The sequence below is a fragment of the Acomys minous genome, assembly GCF_964271855.1.
Source record: "Acomys minous genome assembly, chromosome: 7".
NCBI classification, from domain to species: Eukaryota; Metazoa; Chordata; class Mammalia; order Rodentia; family Muridae; genus Acomys; species Acomys minous.
The window spans coordinates 72,153,767-72,170,099 of record NC_140488.1 but is presented as its reverse complement, the minus strand read 5'-3'; the positions used below and the strand labels follow the sequence as shown (position 1 = coordinate 72,170,099).

At 47.7% G+C, this 16,333-nt stretch overlaps 1 protein-coding gene across 1 annotated transcript in view; it reads right to left on the bottom strand.

Moving 5' to 3' along the window:
- Positions 1–696: 696 nt before the first annotated feature.
- SLC16A2 (solute carrier family 16 member 2) overlaps positions 697–16,333 on the bottom strand; it is a 118,162-nt gene continuing 102,525 nt past the window's right edge. The window contains exons 3-6 of the mRNA XM_084789598.1: positions 12,405–12,855; positions 10,985–11,128; positions 5,473–5,701; positions 697–3,273 (exon numbers count right to left, since the gene is read on the bottom strand). Of these exons, the coding sequence (XP_084645724.1) occupies positions 3,053–3,273; positions 5,473–5,701; positions 10,985–11,128; positions 12,405–12,855 (1,045 nt within the window). The 3' untranslated portion in view covers positions 697–3,052. The remainder of the gene's footprint in view (positions 3,274–5,472; positions 5,702–10,984; positions 11,129–12,404; positions 12,856–16,333) is intronic.

Sequence of the window (16,333 nt, the reverse complement as noted above, 5' to 3'; positions counted from 1 at the left end):
TGAGGATAGTGGTGAAAAGATGGAGTATGACATTTTGCTCAAGTTTTGCTCAGAGCTAGTCCTGTTGCAGCTCCTTTGGAAATAAGCATGCTGCACAGTTGGCGGATGAAGTGGCTAAGTCTTCAGCTTTCTCTTTCCCTGTTGAACTGTGAATTTGTAAGAGATCCTTTCCAGCTCTAGGCCTCCCTTTCCCCCATTTAAAACCAAGATAAACTGGAGGAAGACTTTTAAGGTCGCTCTTTGCTTTGACAACCTTGTAAGTCTCTCTCACGCATCATCGTCCCCTCCAGGCTCCGTGGCTGTAGGCTTGTGTAACCGAGCTATAACGACATCATGAAGCACCCCAGCAATAAGAGAAAGGCAGACAGATGGGGGTCCATTGTATTTGTGGACTTGCAGTGTGGCACTTTGAGGTGGTAGCCTAGCCTTGACAGGGACGCTACGCCAACTCAGCCGGTAATTATGTTCTCATCTTGTGAAGTAACCACTTTCCCCATTAAAGAGTACCATAAAAATTTTTTTTCAATCTGAAACACTTTTTCCCCAGTTCCCTCTTCCACTGTCAGCTTTCCCGGAGCACAGAGAGCCAGGCAGTAATATTGTTTGGAATGAAACTTCAAGTGTGGAGCCAGATTTCCTGCTGTTAGCCAGGTTAAAACTATTACATGCTTGTAGGCAACATACATACTCAAACCAAACATTTAAATCTTGTTTATTTTGTTCCAAACCCTTTGAGGATTTAAATGTCCCAGGTCTCAAGCTCTGAAATTTTGTTCGTTCTCTTAGTTTTAACTGTGGTGCCTAAGAGGCTGCTTCCCACTCTAAATATTAATACTGTGCTGCTTTGGCCAAATAACATTGTCTCGGAAAGCACACAAGCCCACATGTGCACACACACACACACACACATGTGTGGAAAAGGTCAATTGACATCCTGCCAATGTTAGGTGACACGTGAATGGGCAGGACCGGGACCTGTGAAAGTCTTTCCTTCATCTAGAGAGGAGTGGCAGCCTGGCTCTTAAGAACCATCCAGCCATGAGCAACGAAGGAGGCCCTGCATACTCGTTACCCCCTCCCCCCAAGTGGCCTGGAGGGGGTGGGGCAAGGAGAAATGGAAGCAGAGGCATTGTGGCTCCAGTATTTTCAATGGCCTCTCCTGGGAGTCAGAGGGCTCCTGGGGCCCAGCTTCTCCTGTTCCACAGATGCTTGAGTTGACAGGACAGTAACCCCACCCCTTCCTGTCCTGAGAGCCAAGAACCAATGGGTTTTCCTTTGGGGAGTTGATAAGAGCTGGACTGGGACCAGCGGAGGGGGGCTCAGGACTTTGGCCTTGAATGAAATATCAGAGGCCAACTCTGCCCCAGCTGCCTGTTAGTAACGGAAAAACTCATGAGTGGGGACCATTGTATTCTTTGGAGCCCCTCGGAGCAACCTCATCCTCCTGGCCTTGGGTTGACCCTGGCTTGGGGTGGCAAGTTATTGTTGGGTCCAAGTAACAGCCAGGGATGCCTGGCAAAAAGATGATGAAAGGTTGGGTACAGGAACACAATAAACAAAGGCCTAGAGAGGAGAGAGAGACACACACACAAAGACAGGGAGGAGAGAGGCTGGGTTCCTAATGAGGTGAGCTGTGCAACTGGACAAGGCTGGCAGTGCCCTTTGCCTCTGGCCAGGGACACTTGGAATGCACTTCAGTAAGACTGTTGCCCAGAGCCTGGGTGTAGAAAAGTATCTGGCACCAACTTCAAAGGGATGGTGGTGGTCCAGAACCTACTTTTTCTGGCACCTATAATGTCCACTCAGCAGAGTGGTCCGTGATGCTCAGAATGGGGGACAGACTGGGTGGTAAAGGCTAGGGTGGCATCCTTTTCCTAAAAGAAATTGTCCAACCCTAGGTGCAGTTGCTGCCTATGCTTGTTTGGGATCCAGGTACAGAATGAGGTTTTGTTTTGTTTTGTTTTGTTTCCTAAAACAGTTCATTTCCTGGCCTGGCCCAGGTGGAAATATTGACCTGCTATGAAAAAATGAGAGATGGAGGAGTTGGTCCTTTACCAAGTCATTAACCACAGCACCTCCCCCCATCTTGCCAGTGCACTGTCATCATCCCTCCTGCGTCTGATGAGATGAAAGGAGTTTTCTTCACATTTGACAGGTGGCTACACGGACGGGAAGCTGGGAAGGCCTCTTGGTTAATCTTTCCACATCAATGAGTGGTACATGGAACTCTGTAGCATCTAGCTCCTGTCTCTATGTGATAGCCTGTTCCTCCAGTCACTATCAGATTGAGCCCAGACGTGAGATGTAGCTCAGCCTGAGATGAGCTGGGTTAATGCTAGTTATTAGGGATGGTCTGGGCCAAAATGAAGCTGGCTGGCCCAAGCTCTGGGTCCTTCCTTTCTCTAAGCACCTATATGTCTATGACAGTAATAAAAAGGAATAGAGGGGAAGAAAATGGAGAGGAGGCAGTAGAGAGAAAGTAAAAGGGAGGGAAAAGGGAAGCAGATGGTTAACCAACTATCAAAGCCCTTGGGAGCTTCGATGTAAACCAAGGCTCCTTGTCTCTTTTGGCCTTCCTTCCCACAACCCCCAAATGGCTCTCAAGGATGGATGGGAACAAATTCCTCAGCAAACAGAGGCTTGGGTCTCTCCAATAAGTTCTGGGGCCACGGTAGCACCTTTGGCAGTTGATTCTAGTGGGTGACTAAATGAGCTGGGGCCAGAGGTCCCATCTCCTTCCTCCTCCCCCCAGGGGGTTAGAAAGTATATGGAGAGGATCCAAAGGCCGGGGGTGGGTGGGTGGGTGATCCCATGCTTTCCCAGATCCTGGCAGAAGAGCCTGTCGGGTTTCAAGGCGTTCATGGGGAGAATTTGGTTCATGAGTTTGGAACACCAAGAGCATTGGCTCAGAGGAGATGGTCAGGTGGCTGAGATGCTGTGTGCACAGGTTTGGGAACAAGTGTGCTGGTGGCAAAAATGTAAATGCTGAGCAGGGTGGGATGGAAGGGTGGGGTGGGGTGGGGGAGCAGCACACACTGGCAAGGCAGAGGCATTAAATTGGTTCTTCAGGAGTTGGAGAGCCTGGCAGCAGTTCTCCGTTGGGGTCGGGATCGTGGGACAACATCTTGTCCTTGCTGGAATCTCTCTGCTCTTTCTTGAACATTCTTTGATGCATCAGAGGGACGAAGAAGAGGATTACAGCCCCAATGATTGGGGGTACACCCGCAAAGTAGAAGGCCACATGGTAGTCACCAAAGCAGTTTCGAAGGAGGCCTGAAACGGGACAAGAGACATGAACATAGTTTAGCTTTTCCCTGTAACCCTGAGGCACTGTCTCTCCTTTTCTGGGGGACACCCCAGTGCCTCTCAAGAGCTCTGGTCTATGCTGTCCTGATTCAGGAGCTCCCTCAACTTCAAGGCTACAGGCCCCTGAGGTGAATACTCATTATCAAAGACACTAATGAAGCGTCTCTTTAAAGTTTCTGTGTTTGTCTTTCATTAAGCTACCAGCCAGCTGTCAGGCACACCTAGGGCTGGAGTTACAAAGGAATTGAGTTCAAAAGACTCAAGAGAATGGTTCATGGTGCAAGCCTTCAGCCTACTACTCCCTCCCACCCTTGCTCTCATGGAGCAATTCAGCTGAATTCCTCTTTTATTTATTTATTATTGTGTGTGTGTGGGGGGGGGTGGGGAGCACGCATGACACGATGGTCACGTGGAAGGTGGAGTAGGCTGTCTCTTCCCAGGTTTGCATATATTCCAGGGATAAAAACTTTGATCAAGAGGCTTGCCCAGCAAGCACTTTACAGGCAGAACCATCTTGCTGGCCATCCTGTTGGCCTTTTCTCTCAAGTCCCCTTTCTCTGGACTTCCATTTGCCCTAGGAGGAAGCAGAATATGTGTAACTTCTTCCAGTTCATGTATGCACGAGTCCTTTGGGCTCTTCCAGCTGCCAAAACCATGGCTGTGTTTAATATGAGTACCATATCTCAGAAGCTAATAGGAAGTACCTCATCGTGAAGATGAGTCCAGAAATTCTACCCCCAAAAGGCAAGAAGACCCTTGTCCTATTGTTTACTCAGGAAATAAGGGAAATGGACAGAATTTGGGGGGTCTCTGGCACTCTTTGGCTGTGTAGAGACTCCTCTCTTAGCACACACTGTTCCTACTGAGCAAGAGCCTTGAGTGAAAGATGTACCACGATCACACAGTGTCTTCACAGTGCCTTGCACGTTAGTGTCTGAGGAGTGTTTGCTGAATTAGGTCATTAGACAAGCCTAGGAGAAGAACAAACAATATGTTTGCAGTAAATCCCTGGAAAGGAGATGAAGTTCTTTCCCTCTTCATTGGTTTTCTGGTTTCTTGTGCTCCTTGAGAACTTACTATGCCCTTAAGGGAGGCTGGAGGCAGAAATTTGGAGGCTAAGATGCCACACCAGCATTTTGCTAGTCTTGGAGTATTTCCTCAATTAAATCTCTACTATGGGCTTGGTTCCAAAGCCAGTAGAAGAAGAGCAGGAAGTGGAGGGTGTCTTTAAGTTTTAGTAAAACCAGGACCAGCTTTCTCTTTTACCTCTTCTTTTACTCAACTTCCCTGAAATTAATCCCTTGACTGTGGAGAGAGTAAAGAGAAACTTAGACTAAAGTCAGTGTGATGGTCATACCTAAAAGAGAATACGTGCTTGAGTGGCTGAACCAGGAGGATGAAGAACTTGAGGCCAGCTTAGTCTACCTAGTAAGTTTCAGGTCGGCCTATGCTACGCAGTGATTGAGAAGGCCAAGTTTACTTTTCTCTCTACTCTCTGGAAGGAACTGTGCTGTCTCCAGTGAAATCTTGGTGAAACATATACAGCTCTGGACAACCCATGCCCGTGACTGTTGCATTGCTCCCATCAGGACTTTCTGGCACTTTAACAAGGATGCTTATACAGAAAACCAGAGGGAAAGAGGTTTTAAGCAGTGGTTCTTTGTTGGGGACGATAGGCCATATGACCAATGTTCAGCCATCTTGTCCAAGTCTGCACCTTTAAGTCTCTGTCTTTCCCAGAGCTTACCTTTCACCAGAAACTAGCTGACCCTGTTGTGAGTCATCAGCTAAAGACAGATAGGGATAGAGCGACCCTGTTGTGAGTCAACAGTTAGACTAAAGCTAGATGAAGACAAAGCAAGATACCCTGCATAGCAGGACGTCATGACCCTGCCTGGAATTCCCTATGTTTTGAGAAAAACCCACAACTGCGTTGCTGTAGCGATATGCTTCCCTGCCTTCTGAATTATAAAAGCTGATGCCTGACTAATAAAGTTGAGAGCTTGATCAATCAGACTTGCTCTCCTTCCTTGTGTCTTGCATTTCTCAACAGGTGACCTCCCTCCCGAGTTTTACTCTAACCCTGCAGGTTGGGGCAGTTCTTCATAGATCTAGGGCTGTCCCAAGGAAAACCAGACTCACCCCCTCCTCAGAGATTAGCCTCACCTGCAATGGGGGGTCCAGCAATCATTGGCAGGGCCATCATGCCCAGGAGGTAGCCAATGGCCTGTGAGGCCTGCATGGGTCCCACCAGCTCAAACGCAATGGGAGCCATGATGGTGATGAAGAAGCCATCACAGAGGCCCAGGAAGAGGCAGACAACGATAAGGCCCCCGAAGTCCTGGCACAGGGGGATCATCATGGACATCAGCCCCAGGAGCAGGAATGAGAGGACCTAGAGAAACAACAACCTCGAATCACATCTCTTTTCTCAGATCTTCGTTGCTGCCCTCTGTAAGATGAGACTGGATGGGGTCAGCTGAGCACAGTTAGAATGTATTTACTATGCACTGAAGCCCTGTCTACGTCCTTCACCGAGGGGCTTGGCCTTTAAGAGAGGCTGGGTCTATTTAGCTGAATCTAGCAGGCCTTTTAAAAGCTGTGATAGGGGGGAGGACACTGGCTTGCCCATAGTCAAAGAGGTTGGTCTTTGCAATGGATCCTGAGTGGGAGGGAGAGGAATCACTATTTTTGCCTTCTAATCCCGAGAGAGGATCTGGCATCAGACTCTGTGGGTGTTTTCAGGTCAAGTTAAGCATGGGAAGAGGAAGGAAGGAGGTGAGAAAGGCTTGCCTGATGATTAGAAAGGGGCGTCGATGCAAGGTATTATTAAAACGGCTTATTAAAAAGGTGAAGGAGCCAATGTCCATCTTTGTTTGGGTAGAATTTAGGAAATACCTGAGCCCGAAATGGCACACTCAGATTTTCTTATGTTTTAGGATATGGGCCACATCATCCATTTCAGGTATTTCAGGCACTGAGGCTCTGGGAACCTTTGCGTTTGGCTGATAGGCCGGAGAAGGCAACAGAGAGGGTGTGCAATAGAAGGGTATCTAGAGAGCCCAGGAACAGAGCACGGACTAGTCACTGTGATTTCTTTGGGCTGAGCATGATGATTCCAAACCAAAGGAGCTGTCTTTCTAGAGACTAGGTGTTTTCCTCTGGCACTCCACCTCCAGTTGTTAATTGTAGTCTTTTGCAATCAGTGTCTGTGACCTAGACTGAGTCAGCCCTGGACTGTGGGCATTAGAGAGGAGAGCCCATTCCCAACTCACTGCAGCTGGGTGAGCTGGGTCATCTCAGGGCCGGAACTAAGACCTGATCTTTGTACTAAGGCCTTAGGATGCCCTCAAATTGTCCAGAGGCCCACAATGGACCAACAGCCAGGAAACCATAGCCAGGAACGTAGAGGAGAAACACAAATCAAATTTGTTTTGTGCCCTACAGATTTTCTGTGTTATTGCAGACAGTGGTTTTGTTAGTTTATCAGTTGACTTTTGGACATCTTAGAATGTCTTTGTTGGGAGACTTTGAACTTGGCCCAGGCCATTTTGAGGTAGTTATGTAGAAGCTAGTAATAAGAATGGAACCACTCCAGCTTCTCCTTTAGGAGGTTCACATGCAACTGTGAACTAAAATCAGTCCTACCTATCAATCAAGCCGCATGGCAATTAAGAGTTAATACCATTATATATCACAGAGGACCCCATTAACTGCTCTTTCGGTCTTTTTTTCTTTCTTTCTTCTTTTTCTTCTTCTTCGTCTTCTTCCTCTTCCTCCTCCTCCTCCTCCTCCTCCACCTCCTCCTCCTCCTCCTTGTTTTGGTTTTTCAAGACAGGGTTTCTCTGTGTAGTCCTGGCTGTCCTGGACTTGCTTTGTAGACTAGGCTGGGCCCCAAACTCCTAGCGGTCCACCTGCCTCCTGAGTGCCAGGATTACAGGCGTGCACCACCTTATCCAGCTCCATTACCTGATCTTAATCAGCTGAAATTGCTAACTGCTGTATCCAGTTCACCTATCTCCTCCACGAGGCCTTGTCAAGGCATGGAAATTTATAATCCTTCTTTGAAATGGAAACTCCGGCTTTAAAAAATGAGGTCATTTGCAGGCTGTTTCCATTTCATTTCTAACAGACGAATCAGGAGCTAGATGACTGGCGTGCCTGTTGGTTTTACAAACTGTAGGGCATCACAGGGTCTATCGGGTGGCTCTTGCATCTGCTGGCTGTGCTCCTGTGATAGAGCATCTTGAAAAACAAAACAAAACACCCCCAAAACCAAACAGGCAAAGAAACAAACAAACAAAACCCCTACATCCATTGTCTTGTGCTTTGGACCAAAAATACTCAACTGAAAAAGTGTGTGTGTGTGTGTGTGTGTGTGTGTGTGTGTGTGTGTGTGTGTACACATTTGGGGGTTCAGATGCATATGCACATGTGGACACAAATGTGGAGGCCAGAGGACAACTCTAGGTGTCAGCCTCAGGAAGGCTGTCTACTTTGAGAAAGGGCCTCTCACAGGCCTGAAGCTCACCACTTAGGCTAGGCTGACTGGCTACTGAGCTCCAGAGACCCTCCTATCTCTCCCTTTCCAGAGGGTGGATTACGAGTGAGCACCACTGCCCGTGTGTGTGTGTGTGTGTGTGTGTGTGTGTGTGTGTGTGTGTGTGTGAGAGAGAGAGAGAGAGAGAGAGAGAGAGAGAGAGAGAGAGAGAGCACATCTGGAGGTCAGAGGACAACTTTGTTGGTTCTGTCCTTCTCCCTGTATGTGGTTCTAAGGCTTGAACTGGGGTTGTCAGGCTTGCATGGCAAACACCTTTATCTACTGAGCCATCTTGCTGGCTTTTGTTATTGTTGAGCTCAAAAAAATAAAATCAGCTCTCATGATCAAACTTACAAGGAAGGCAGTTTACTAACTGAACTACACCCACCTCGGCCCCAAACTTTCAAAATTCATAAAGTGAAGGAGTTGGGCTATCCGGTGGTAAAGATGTCTCAGCTACATTCCAACGTTATATTTTTCTGAGTGGTGAAGCTGGACCATGTAAGAGGAAGGTAAACGGGAGAAATCACCTGAAGTCTTGCCTTCTACCTAGCTCAGCCTCTGACTAGCTGTGTGTCCTTGTCCCTTGGAACCCCTAGCTGCACCACAGGAAGCAAAAGCAGCACAGGCCCTGCCTCTCTGTCGGGGACTGTCGGGGAAAGCATGTGAGCTAGAGCACCAGGCAGGGGATGCTGCCTTGCTGCAAGAGAAAGTTCTGCCGCAGTGCCAGCTTCTCCTCATTTTCTGAACTCTCTGGTGTCTTGAAGCTGCCCATACTAGCAGGGAAGGCTCATGTTGGGTGACCCACAAAAGAGGCTGGGAGAGCACAAATACGCTTATGCGAAAAGCCACTCAGATAAAGCACTTGTTGCTATTTGCATAGGAATGAAACATCTCATAGTTTGTTTATCCCAGTCACAAACCCTTGGTTTGGCCTTGGGCCGTTCACTTATCTCTGAGATGTGGGCCTGCCATCCGTCATTTAGAGAAATATAGGTATGCTGGTTAGTTTTTTGTTAACTTGACAAGCTAGGGTTATGTAAAAAGAGGGAACCTCAGTTGAGAACATGCCCCGTGCCCCCATAAGATTGGCTTTTAGACAAGTCTAGGGGACATTTGAGTCATTGATGATTGATAGAGAAGGGCAGATGGTTCTGGGTTACATAAGAAAGCAGGCTGAGCAAGCCAATAAGCAGCATTCTTCCATGGCTCTATTTCAGTTTCCGCCTCCAAGTTCCTGCCCTGACTTCCATTCATGATGGACTACAAGCCGTAAGATGAAATAAGCTCCTTCGTTCCCAAGCTGCTTTTGGTCATGGTGCTTATCTCATCAGTAGAAAGCAAATCAGGGCCAGGAGTGGTGGCGCACGCCTTTAATCCCAGCACTTGGGAGGCAGAGGCTGGCGGATCTCTGTGAGTTCAAGGCCAGCCTGGTCTACAGAGTGAGTCCAGGACAGCCAAGGCTAACACAGAGAGACCCTGTCTCGGAAAACCAAACCAAACCAAACAACAAAACAAAACAAAAAATAAAAAAGAAAGCAAATCAGGACAATAAGATATGAGAAGCATGCTGCACTTCTGCCACTTTTATGGAAGAAGGCCATCTCTCAGTTTCTCCTTCAGTGTGATGCTAGGTTGATCTGGGTGGGCTACAAGGGAACCCATAATCTTGGGGCAGAAGCAGGTGGACCTCTGTGAGTTTGAGGCCAGTCTGGTCAACAAAGAGAGTCCAGGACAGCCAGGGCTCTGGTTAACAGAGAAACCCTGTCTCTAATACAAAAAACAACTAACCAACCAAAATAACAACAAAATAAAACAACAGAACAGACGCTTATCCACTTGACACTGCCAAAGATAATGGAATCGCACTACAAATGGTCAGGGCCTCTTAGAAGTACTTTTAGGGCATCTGCAGGACAGAAGTGAGTGCAAACTCAGCCTCTTGCTGGTAGGTAATTTGTGATTGCTTGTGCTCTTCCATAGGGCTTTACAGTTTGGCACCTCTTGCCAGGAACAGAACCATGACCCAGGCCAGGAAGGCATTAATGCTACTAGACAGACAAAACCAGCCTGTACTCAAACCAGACAAAACCCAGATCACACAAAAAGGGATCAGTAGAGTACCACTAGGGTGGCCACTGCCCACGGTGTGAGGAAAACTGTATTACTGTCAAAAGAACGAAACTGGGCTACCTCTCTGTTTATTTTGATGCCAATTTTTATGACAAGTTAGAAAAAGGAAGAATTATTCTCACTGCACAAATAAGGAAAGTGAGGTCTAGAGAGAAAGAGTGAGATTTGGCCTTTTGTGGCTTGGTTTTAGTGTCCATTGGTGGGATGGCATTTCAGGTTAGTTAGTTGTTTGTTAGTTTGTTAAAGGGTCTCTCTATGTAGCTCTGGCTGTTCTGGAACTTGCTATGCAGACCAAACTGGCCTTGAACTCACAAAGATCTACCTGTCTCTGCCTAGGATAGGAGCTCAGAGCCAGTGCCTGATGCTAAGTAGCTCTGGAAATGTGAGAGGTGATGGGCCTGGGTGTGGCCTGGAAGAGAGAAGCACTGGGCTATAGAATGCTGTAGATTTCAAGAGAGTAAGAGAATCAATTAAAAAATCCTTATTCATGGGGACACATCTAACTTGTGGCCTGAGTTTCCCATTTTCCCTTTCTGAGTTGTTGTTGTTGTTATTTGGTTTTTCAAGACAGGGTTTCTCTGTGTATCCTTGGGTATCATGGCCTCACTTTGTAGACCACACTGGCCTTGAACTCACAGAGATCTGCCTATCTCTGCCTCTCAGAGTGCTGGGACTACAGGTGTGAACCACTGTACCTAGCTTGCTGAGCTATTATTAATACAGAACTACCTGCTATGTGTTCTGCAAAGTTTCACATACAGAGCTCTCACTGAATCCTTACTCCATGCTAGTAAAAGAAGGAAAACAAAGATGGTTGTATTTAAAAGCAGGGGAAACTAAAAGAAAGTTAAAAAAAAAAAAGCAGAGGAAAATGAGGCTCAGAGAGTTTAATTATTTATTATGTGTCAAGCCAGAGCCAAGAGACCTGTAGTGGCGGCTCACTCTACATCCTATCCCAGAATCCAGGGCTAAGCAATAGTAGGCTGTGGCCAAGTGAACACTCACCTGCAAGTATATCTTCTTAAGTCCAGGAATGGAGTCACTGATGTGGCCTGATACAAGACGTCCAAGGCCCGAGGTAGCCCCAATACACACCAAGAGTACCCAGGTCTCCTTGATGTCCTTGAATTCTTCTTCCACGTATTTCATCTGAAAAGCATAACACCAGGACCCCCCAGAGCAGGAGGAGAAAGAGGAACTGACTGATTAAATGCAGGCATATCCAAGATTTTCGACTACTCACTTCCCTGGACCAGGGCAAGAGCCTTTGATTGGAGTAGCACCCCCCTGTGTCCCCTAGCTCCATCTAGCTGCTTCCAGCAATCGCAAAAGGCTACTTTTCCTAGACTCCCTGGAATTTGTGTTTTGGAAGGCTGTCCACTTCCAAGCTGTCTAAGCCCTAACAGGACAATCTAGCTCTTCTTCTATGACAATCTCCACGCAATGACTTACAATTGACAGGCTGAAATAGCAGGTCACTAGGAGATAAGGGTCTGCCAGCTTCCAGGCAACTCTTTCAAAGTGTGCTTTAGGAAACACGAGATCTATAGGCTAGGGATGTAGCTCAGTGGTAGACCACATGCTTAGTAGGGACAAGGCCCTGTGTTCCACCCCTAACACGCATGCACATACACAGCAAACATCACAGTCTGTGTAGAATAACAAACAGCTACTTGCCAGTCAACAGCTCTATGGCCAATGGGCTTTTAAACTGTAGGATTTGTCACTAGAGTAAAGCACTTTCTACATATGACTCTAGAGTGTTCCCACCCGTGCTATTTCCTCAACAAAATCATTTGGCCTCAGAGAACAGCATTCCTCAGAGCAGTCTTTACAAGCCACGTCCCACTCTTCCAGTGTTGCTTAGTCTCCAAAACCCAGCCATGCAGTTAAACATTTTGTTTTCAGTATTAGGGATTAAACCTAGGGTCTTGTGCCTGCTGGGCACGCATTCTTACCACTGATTTACTTCTGTAGCCCTCTTTTGTTATTTTTTATTTTTTATTAATTTGAGACACACTTTTGATAAGTTTCCCAGACTGGATTGAATTCATACTGAGGTTCAGAGAGGCCTTGAACTAGGATCCTCTTGTCAACCTCCCGAGTAGCTGCAATTTCAGGCCTGCACCACCAAGCCTCGTTTCTATCTAAGCTTTTATCATGGGCCTTGCTCTTAGGAACTACACTCTTTTCCCAGTGAGGTTCCTTCTTTGTCTATTTGTTTGGAGACAGGGTCTTGCTGTGTAGCCTAGGCTAGCATCAAACTCAGAGCAACCTCCCCTACCTCAGTCTCCCAATGCTGAGACTACATCTCTGAACCACCATGCTTGGATCCGCGTTTCCTTTTCCAAACCACTGCCCATTCCAATGTCCTCCACCCCCACCCTTTGGACTCCAGGTAGGTTGAGGCCAGTTTCTTCCTCACCAGGTGTACATAGGGGACGAAGTAACCAAGGGCGGCGGCAGCGATCCCAAAGGCCCAGATGCGGTAGGTGCGTTGGCGGAACACACGCATGTTGAAGTACTTCCTGAATTGAGCCAGAAAGCGCTGTCGGAGGGTGTGGGCACCTCTCTTGCTTGGGGTGTCCTGGGAGCTGGGCAGGAGGGGCCGGTAGGTGAGTGAGAGCAGCGTAAGGACAAACATGAAGGTACTGAGCACCTGGAAGGTTTGGGCCAGCTTGATTTCATCCCCCATCATTTTGATGAGGAAGGGGAAAGACATGGAGAAGATGCTACTTCCGGCAGATACCACGCCATTGGCTAGACCTAGGCGACGTTGAAAGTAGTGGCCCAGGATGACGAGTGATGGTTGGAAGGCGAAGGAACAGCCACAACCAAACAGAATCCCATAGGTGAAATAGCGCACGCTTAGAGAGCTGTGGGAGAAACACCAAGAACTATCCTCAGAAGTCTGAAAGCAATTTACCTGCCCCCCCTTTGCCCTTAGAAACCTCCATGCCCTGCCTTTAGCCACAGCCCCACTTGCCACCAACCTGCAGAGCAGATAGGAACCCTCTGAACCCGACTTTGTAGATGGGGATGCAGAGATTTTGAGAGGTAATTTGCCTAAAGTAAACCCAGGTCAAAATGCTTAGCCGCCTTCTCCTCCTCCTCCTCCTCCTCCTCCTCCTCCTCCTCCTTCTCCTCCTCCTCCTCTTCCTCCTCCTCCTCCTTCTTTTTGACAGAGTTCTGTGTAGCTCTGGGTGTCCTGGAACTCTGTAAACCAGGCTGGCCCTGAACTCAGAGACCCGCCTGTCTCTGCTTCCCAACTTCTGGGATCAAAGGCCTGTGCCAACATGCCCAGAAGCCTTCAATTTTTTAAAGACTAGCAAACTGAGTAAGACTGTGAGGTCAGACTCCTGGGTGGGGGGATGGAGGGGCGGGGAAAGCCGTAGTTACCACTCCAGTTACATTTAAAAACCAACTGCTTGTTTTGTTAACATCAGCTCTTCCTAGTGCACCCTCTGGATCACGAGTAAAGTTCGCCTTGTCTAGACACTTAAAAACAAAGCTTCACACTGGGACACTTGCGACGGCAAACACATGTAATCCCAGCACTCAGGAGCCTAAGGCAAGAATATCAGGAGTTCAAGGGCAGTCTGGGTTACGACAGCAAGTCTCTGTCTCATTAAAAGTAAATAAATAAAGTTTGGACTTTAATCCAGATCTGTGTGATTATAGCATCCCATGAGAGAGGATTAGAAAAGAGAAAGAGAAAGAGAAAAGAGAAAGAAAGAAAAACAGAATTGGCCTTTGCAGAGGTTAGGTGAGAGGCTTCAAGGAGTGTGCCATAGGGCAGTAGTTTTACCTTATTTCTTACTTAGACACTATGAGGAGACTGGAGGACCAAAGTTTTCTCCCCAGTAACAGCAGAGACTTGCAAGGAGCCAAGACTCTTGGTCTTGGTCTTGCAAGCTTGAGCTGTTCTTTGGTGTGTCCTTATTTTCAGGGCTCTTAATATTTCAGAGACTGCCTGATGATCTCAGGATAACTTCCTTTCTCTGTATCCTTGCCCAAGGTCCAGAAAGCCCAATCCTTTTATCTCAAGCACGCCCTGCCCCCCCCCCCCCGCCCCGTGATCTATATATGGACTGTGAGGTAAGGAGTTCCTTTTGTTCCCAGAACCCTGTCTCTGTTGCTGTATACAACATGGATTAGTTCCCTTAGAGTAAGCAACCTGCTTGATTGATTGACAGGAAGTCGAGCCTCAAGTTATGGGCCTAGCCCAAGAAAGACAGGTCATTGCTTAAAAACGCTTAGGCTCTGCTCTGCCACAAGCTTCCATAACAGAAGGCAAAGTGTTAGAAGGGGAAAGGGCATGGGGGCAGGTTGGTTTGGCTAGCCGTCTGCCCTCACACAATACTGGCACAACCTAGTGAAGAGCTGTTTTCTTTTTGATGCGTCCATATATTTTGCAACAGTTCTCATCTGGCCATTAAATTAGCCAATGATCTTCTTGTTCTTCAGACACAGGAACAGCTTTTATACTAAATAATGGGACTTAGGCGGTGCAGCCTGCGGCCCTGTGATTCCAAGAAACTCTCATCGCTGGTGCTTTCCATCGGCTCCTTGTCACTGGACACAAGTAGGGGATTTAGTTTCAAACACGTTGTCTCTACTTGAAACTTACAGGTAAGCCGATGGCTTCTCTTTTGTTAGACTCTCTGGGGTTTTCTCCCATTAGATTCTGGGTATCCTATGGGATTGGCCTGGGCTGCGTCCTAATCCAAAGGAAAGGAGCTAGTCTTGAAGTAAAGAGTTTTGGGGAAAACATGGGAGAGCAGGGAGCTGCATGGTGACTGCTTCTAGCTAGGCTGCAGGATGGGAGGCCCTTGAAATGGCTCATCAGTGTCGCCTATACTTTGCCATGTTCCAATCACCTTAAAGGACTTAGCACTCTGATGTGAGAGATTAAGGAGAATGACTCGAAGTTCTAGCCACAAGCAGCATCATGTTCTTCCCCCTGGAAACGAAACCATCCAGAAAGTTTCTTGGCTCTGCAAAATGTTCTTACAGGAAGAGCAAACAGAATAGGGGGCCATGGACTAGAGAGAAAAATGCCTCCCCCAGTGGGCTGAGAGATAAGAGTGCCAGGAGCCCATAGCACATCTAAGCACATTCCCTCCTGTGCCACAGCCCACGTGGGCTGCAGGGGAAATGAGATCCTTCTGTTGCTAATTTGTTTACACTTTGCTGTGCTCTTGCCTCAAGGAACAAGCTATGCAGCACTGAGGCTAGAGAGACTTCAGAGGCGTAGCTGGTTCCCACAGGAACAAACGAGGCTGACCACAAGAAGGGTCCTCAGAAAGTCTAGAGCTGCTGCCTTGGGAGGGTGGAGAAGGTTCCAGGCAGGATATGGTTCCCCCCTCTCCCTTGTCCCAGTTGGATGGTTTGGAACCAAGACACCACCGCAAGCCAAATCTAAGCTCAGCTGGAGGGTAGGCTGGGCAACCGGAAATGCTCAGGTCATTAAGACAGTTGGCTCACCCGTGTGGAGCCAGTTGAGACAGAACATGAGCCTTGTTCTCCACTGTGTACGGAAAGCTAAGCCCAGAGAGCCATGGTTTTCTCTGGGGAATCCCACCCAGAAAACAAGTCTCTTTTTAAGTTACTTCAGTCTCCATCCCAGACATGTTACTGGGATTCCAGGCCATCACTGTCCTCTATGAGGCTGGGAAGACTGGCAGTAGGAGGTACCACCAACTTGCAAAGTGTCTGGCAGAAAGCTCACAGGTGTGCTTAGGAACCTCCCATTTCTCTTGCTGTAGGATAGGATTTTCTCCTGTCCTCCATACACGTGTTTCTGCAGGGCTGCCAGGAAAGGAGGCAGCAATACACTTGTAGCCTTCGCACCTAGCGTTACCAACCAAGTTCTAGGAGCGGCACCAAAGAGTCTAGGCTTTGAGTTTTAGCTGGGTTGCTGGGGTTTGGATCTGCACTTCAGTGGAGAATGTTGCTAAACATCCTTCCCATGCCCAAGATGTGAGAATCTCTATATGTCTCGCCAGAGCCACCCAGAAAAGGGCCAGACATGCTAGCTGGCCACACGATCAGATTATCTGTTTTTTCAGCTGAAGCTTTACTTGGGAATGCTAGGTCTTCTTCACATTAACTCATTTAAGTAGCTTATTTCCAGGAGGAAAGGCGAACTTATGTGAGATGTGTGACACATTAGAGGGGAGCTTGGAGAGAGCTGAAGAAACCACATGGTCTCTTAAAGATATGGGAAGTGAGGCCCAGACAGGAAACGGGTGCTCAACAGTTACTCCATAGCTATTTACCAGTCAAAGCAGGACTTGAGCCCTCATCTCTGAGCTACCAGGCTTAGGCTCCTCACAGTATTTTAGAGCTTTG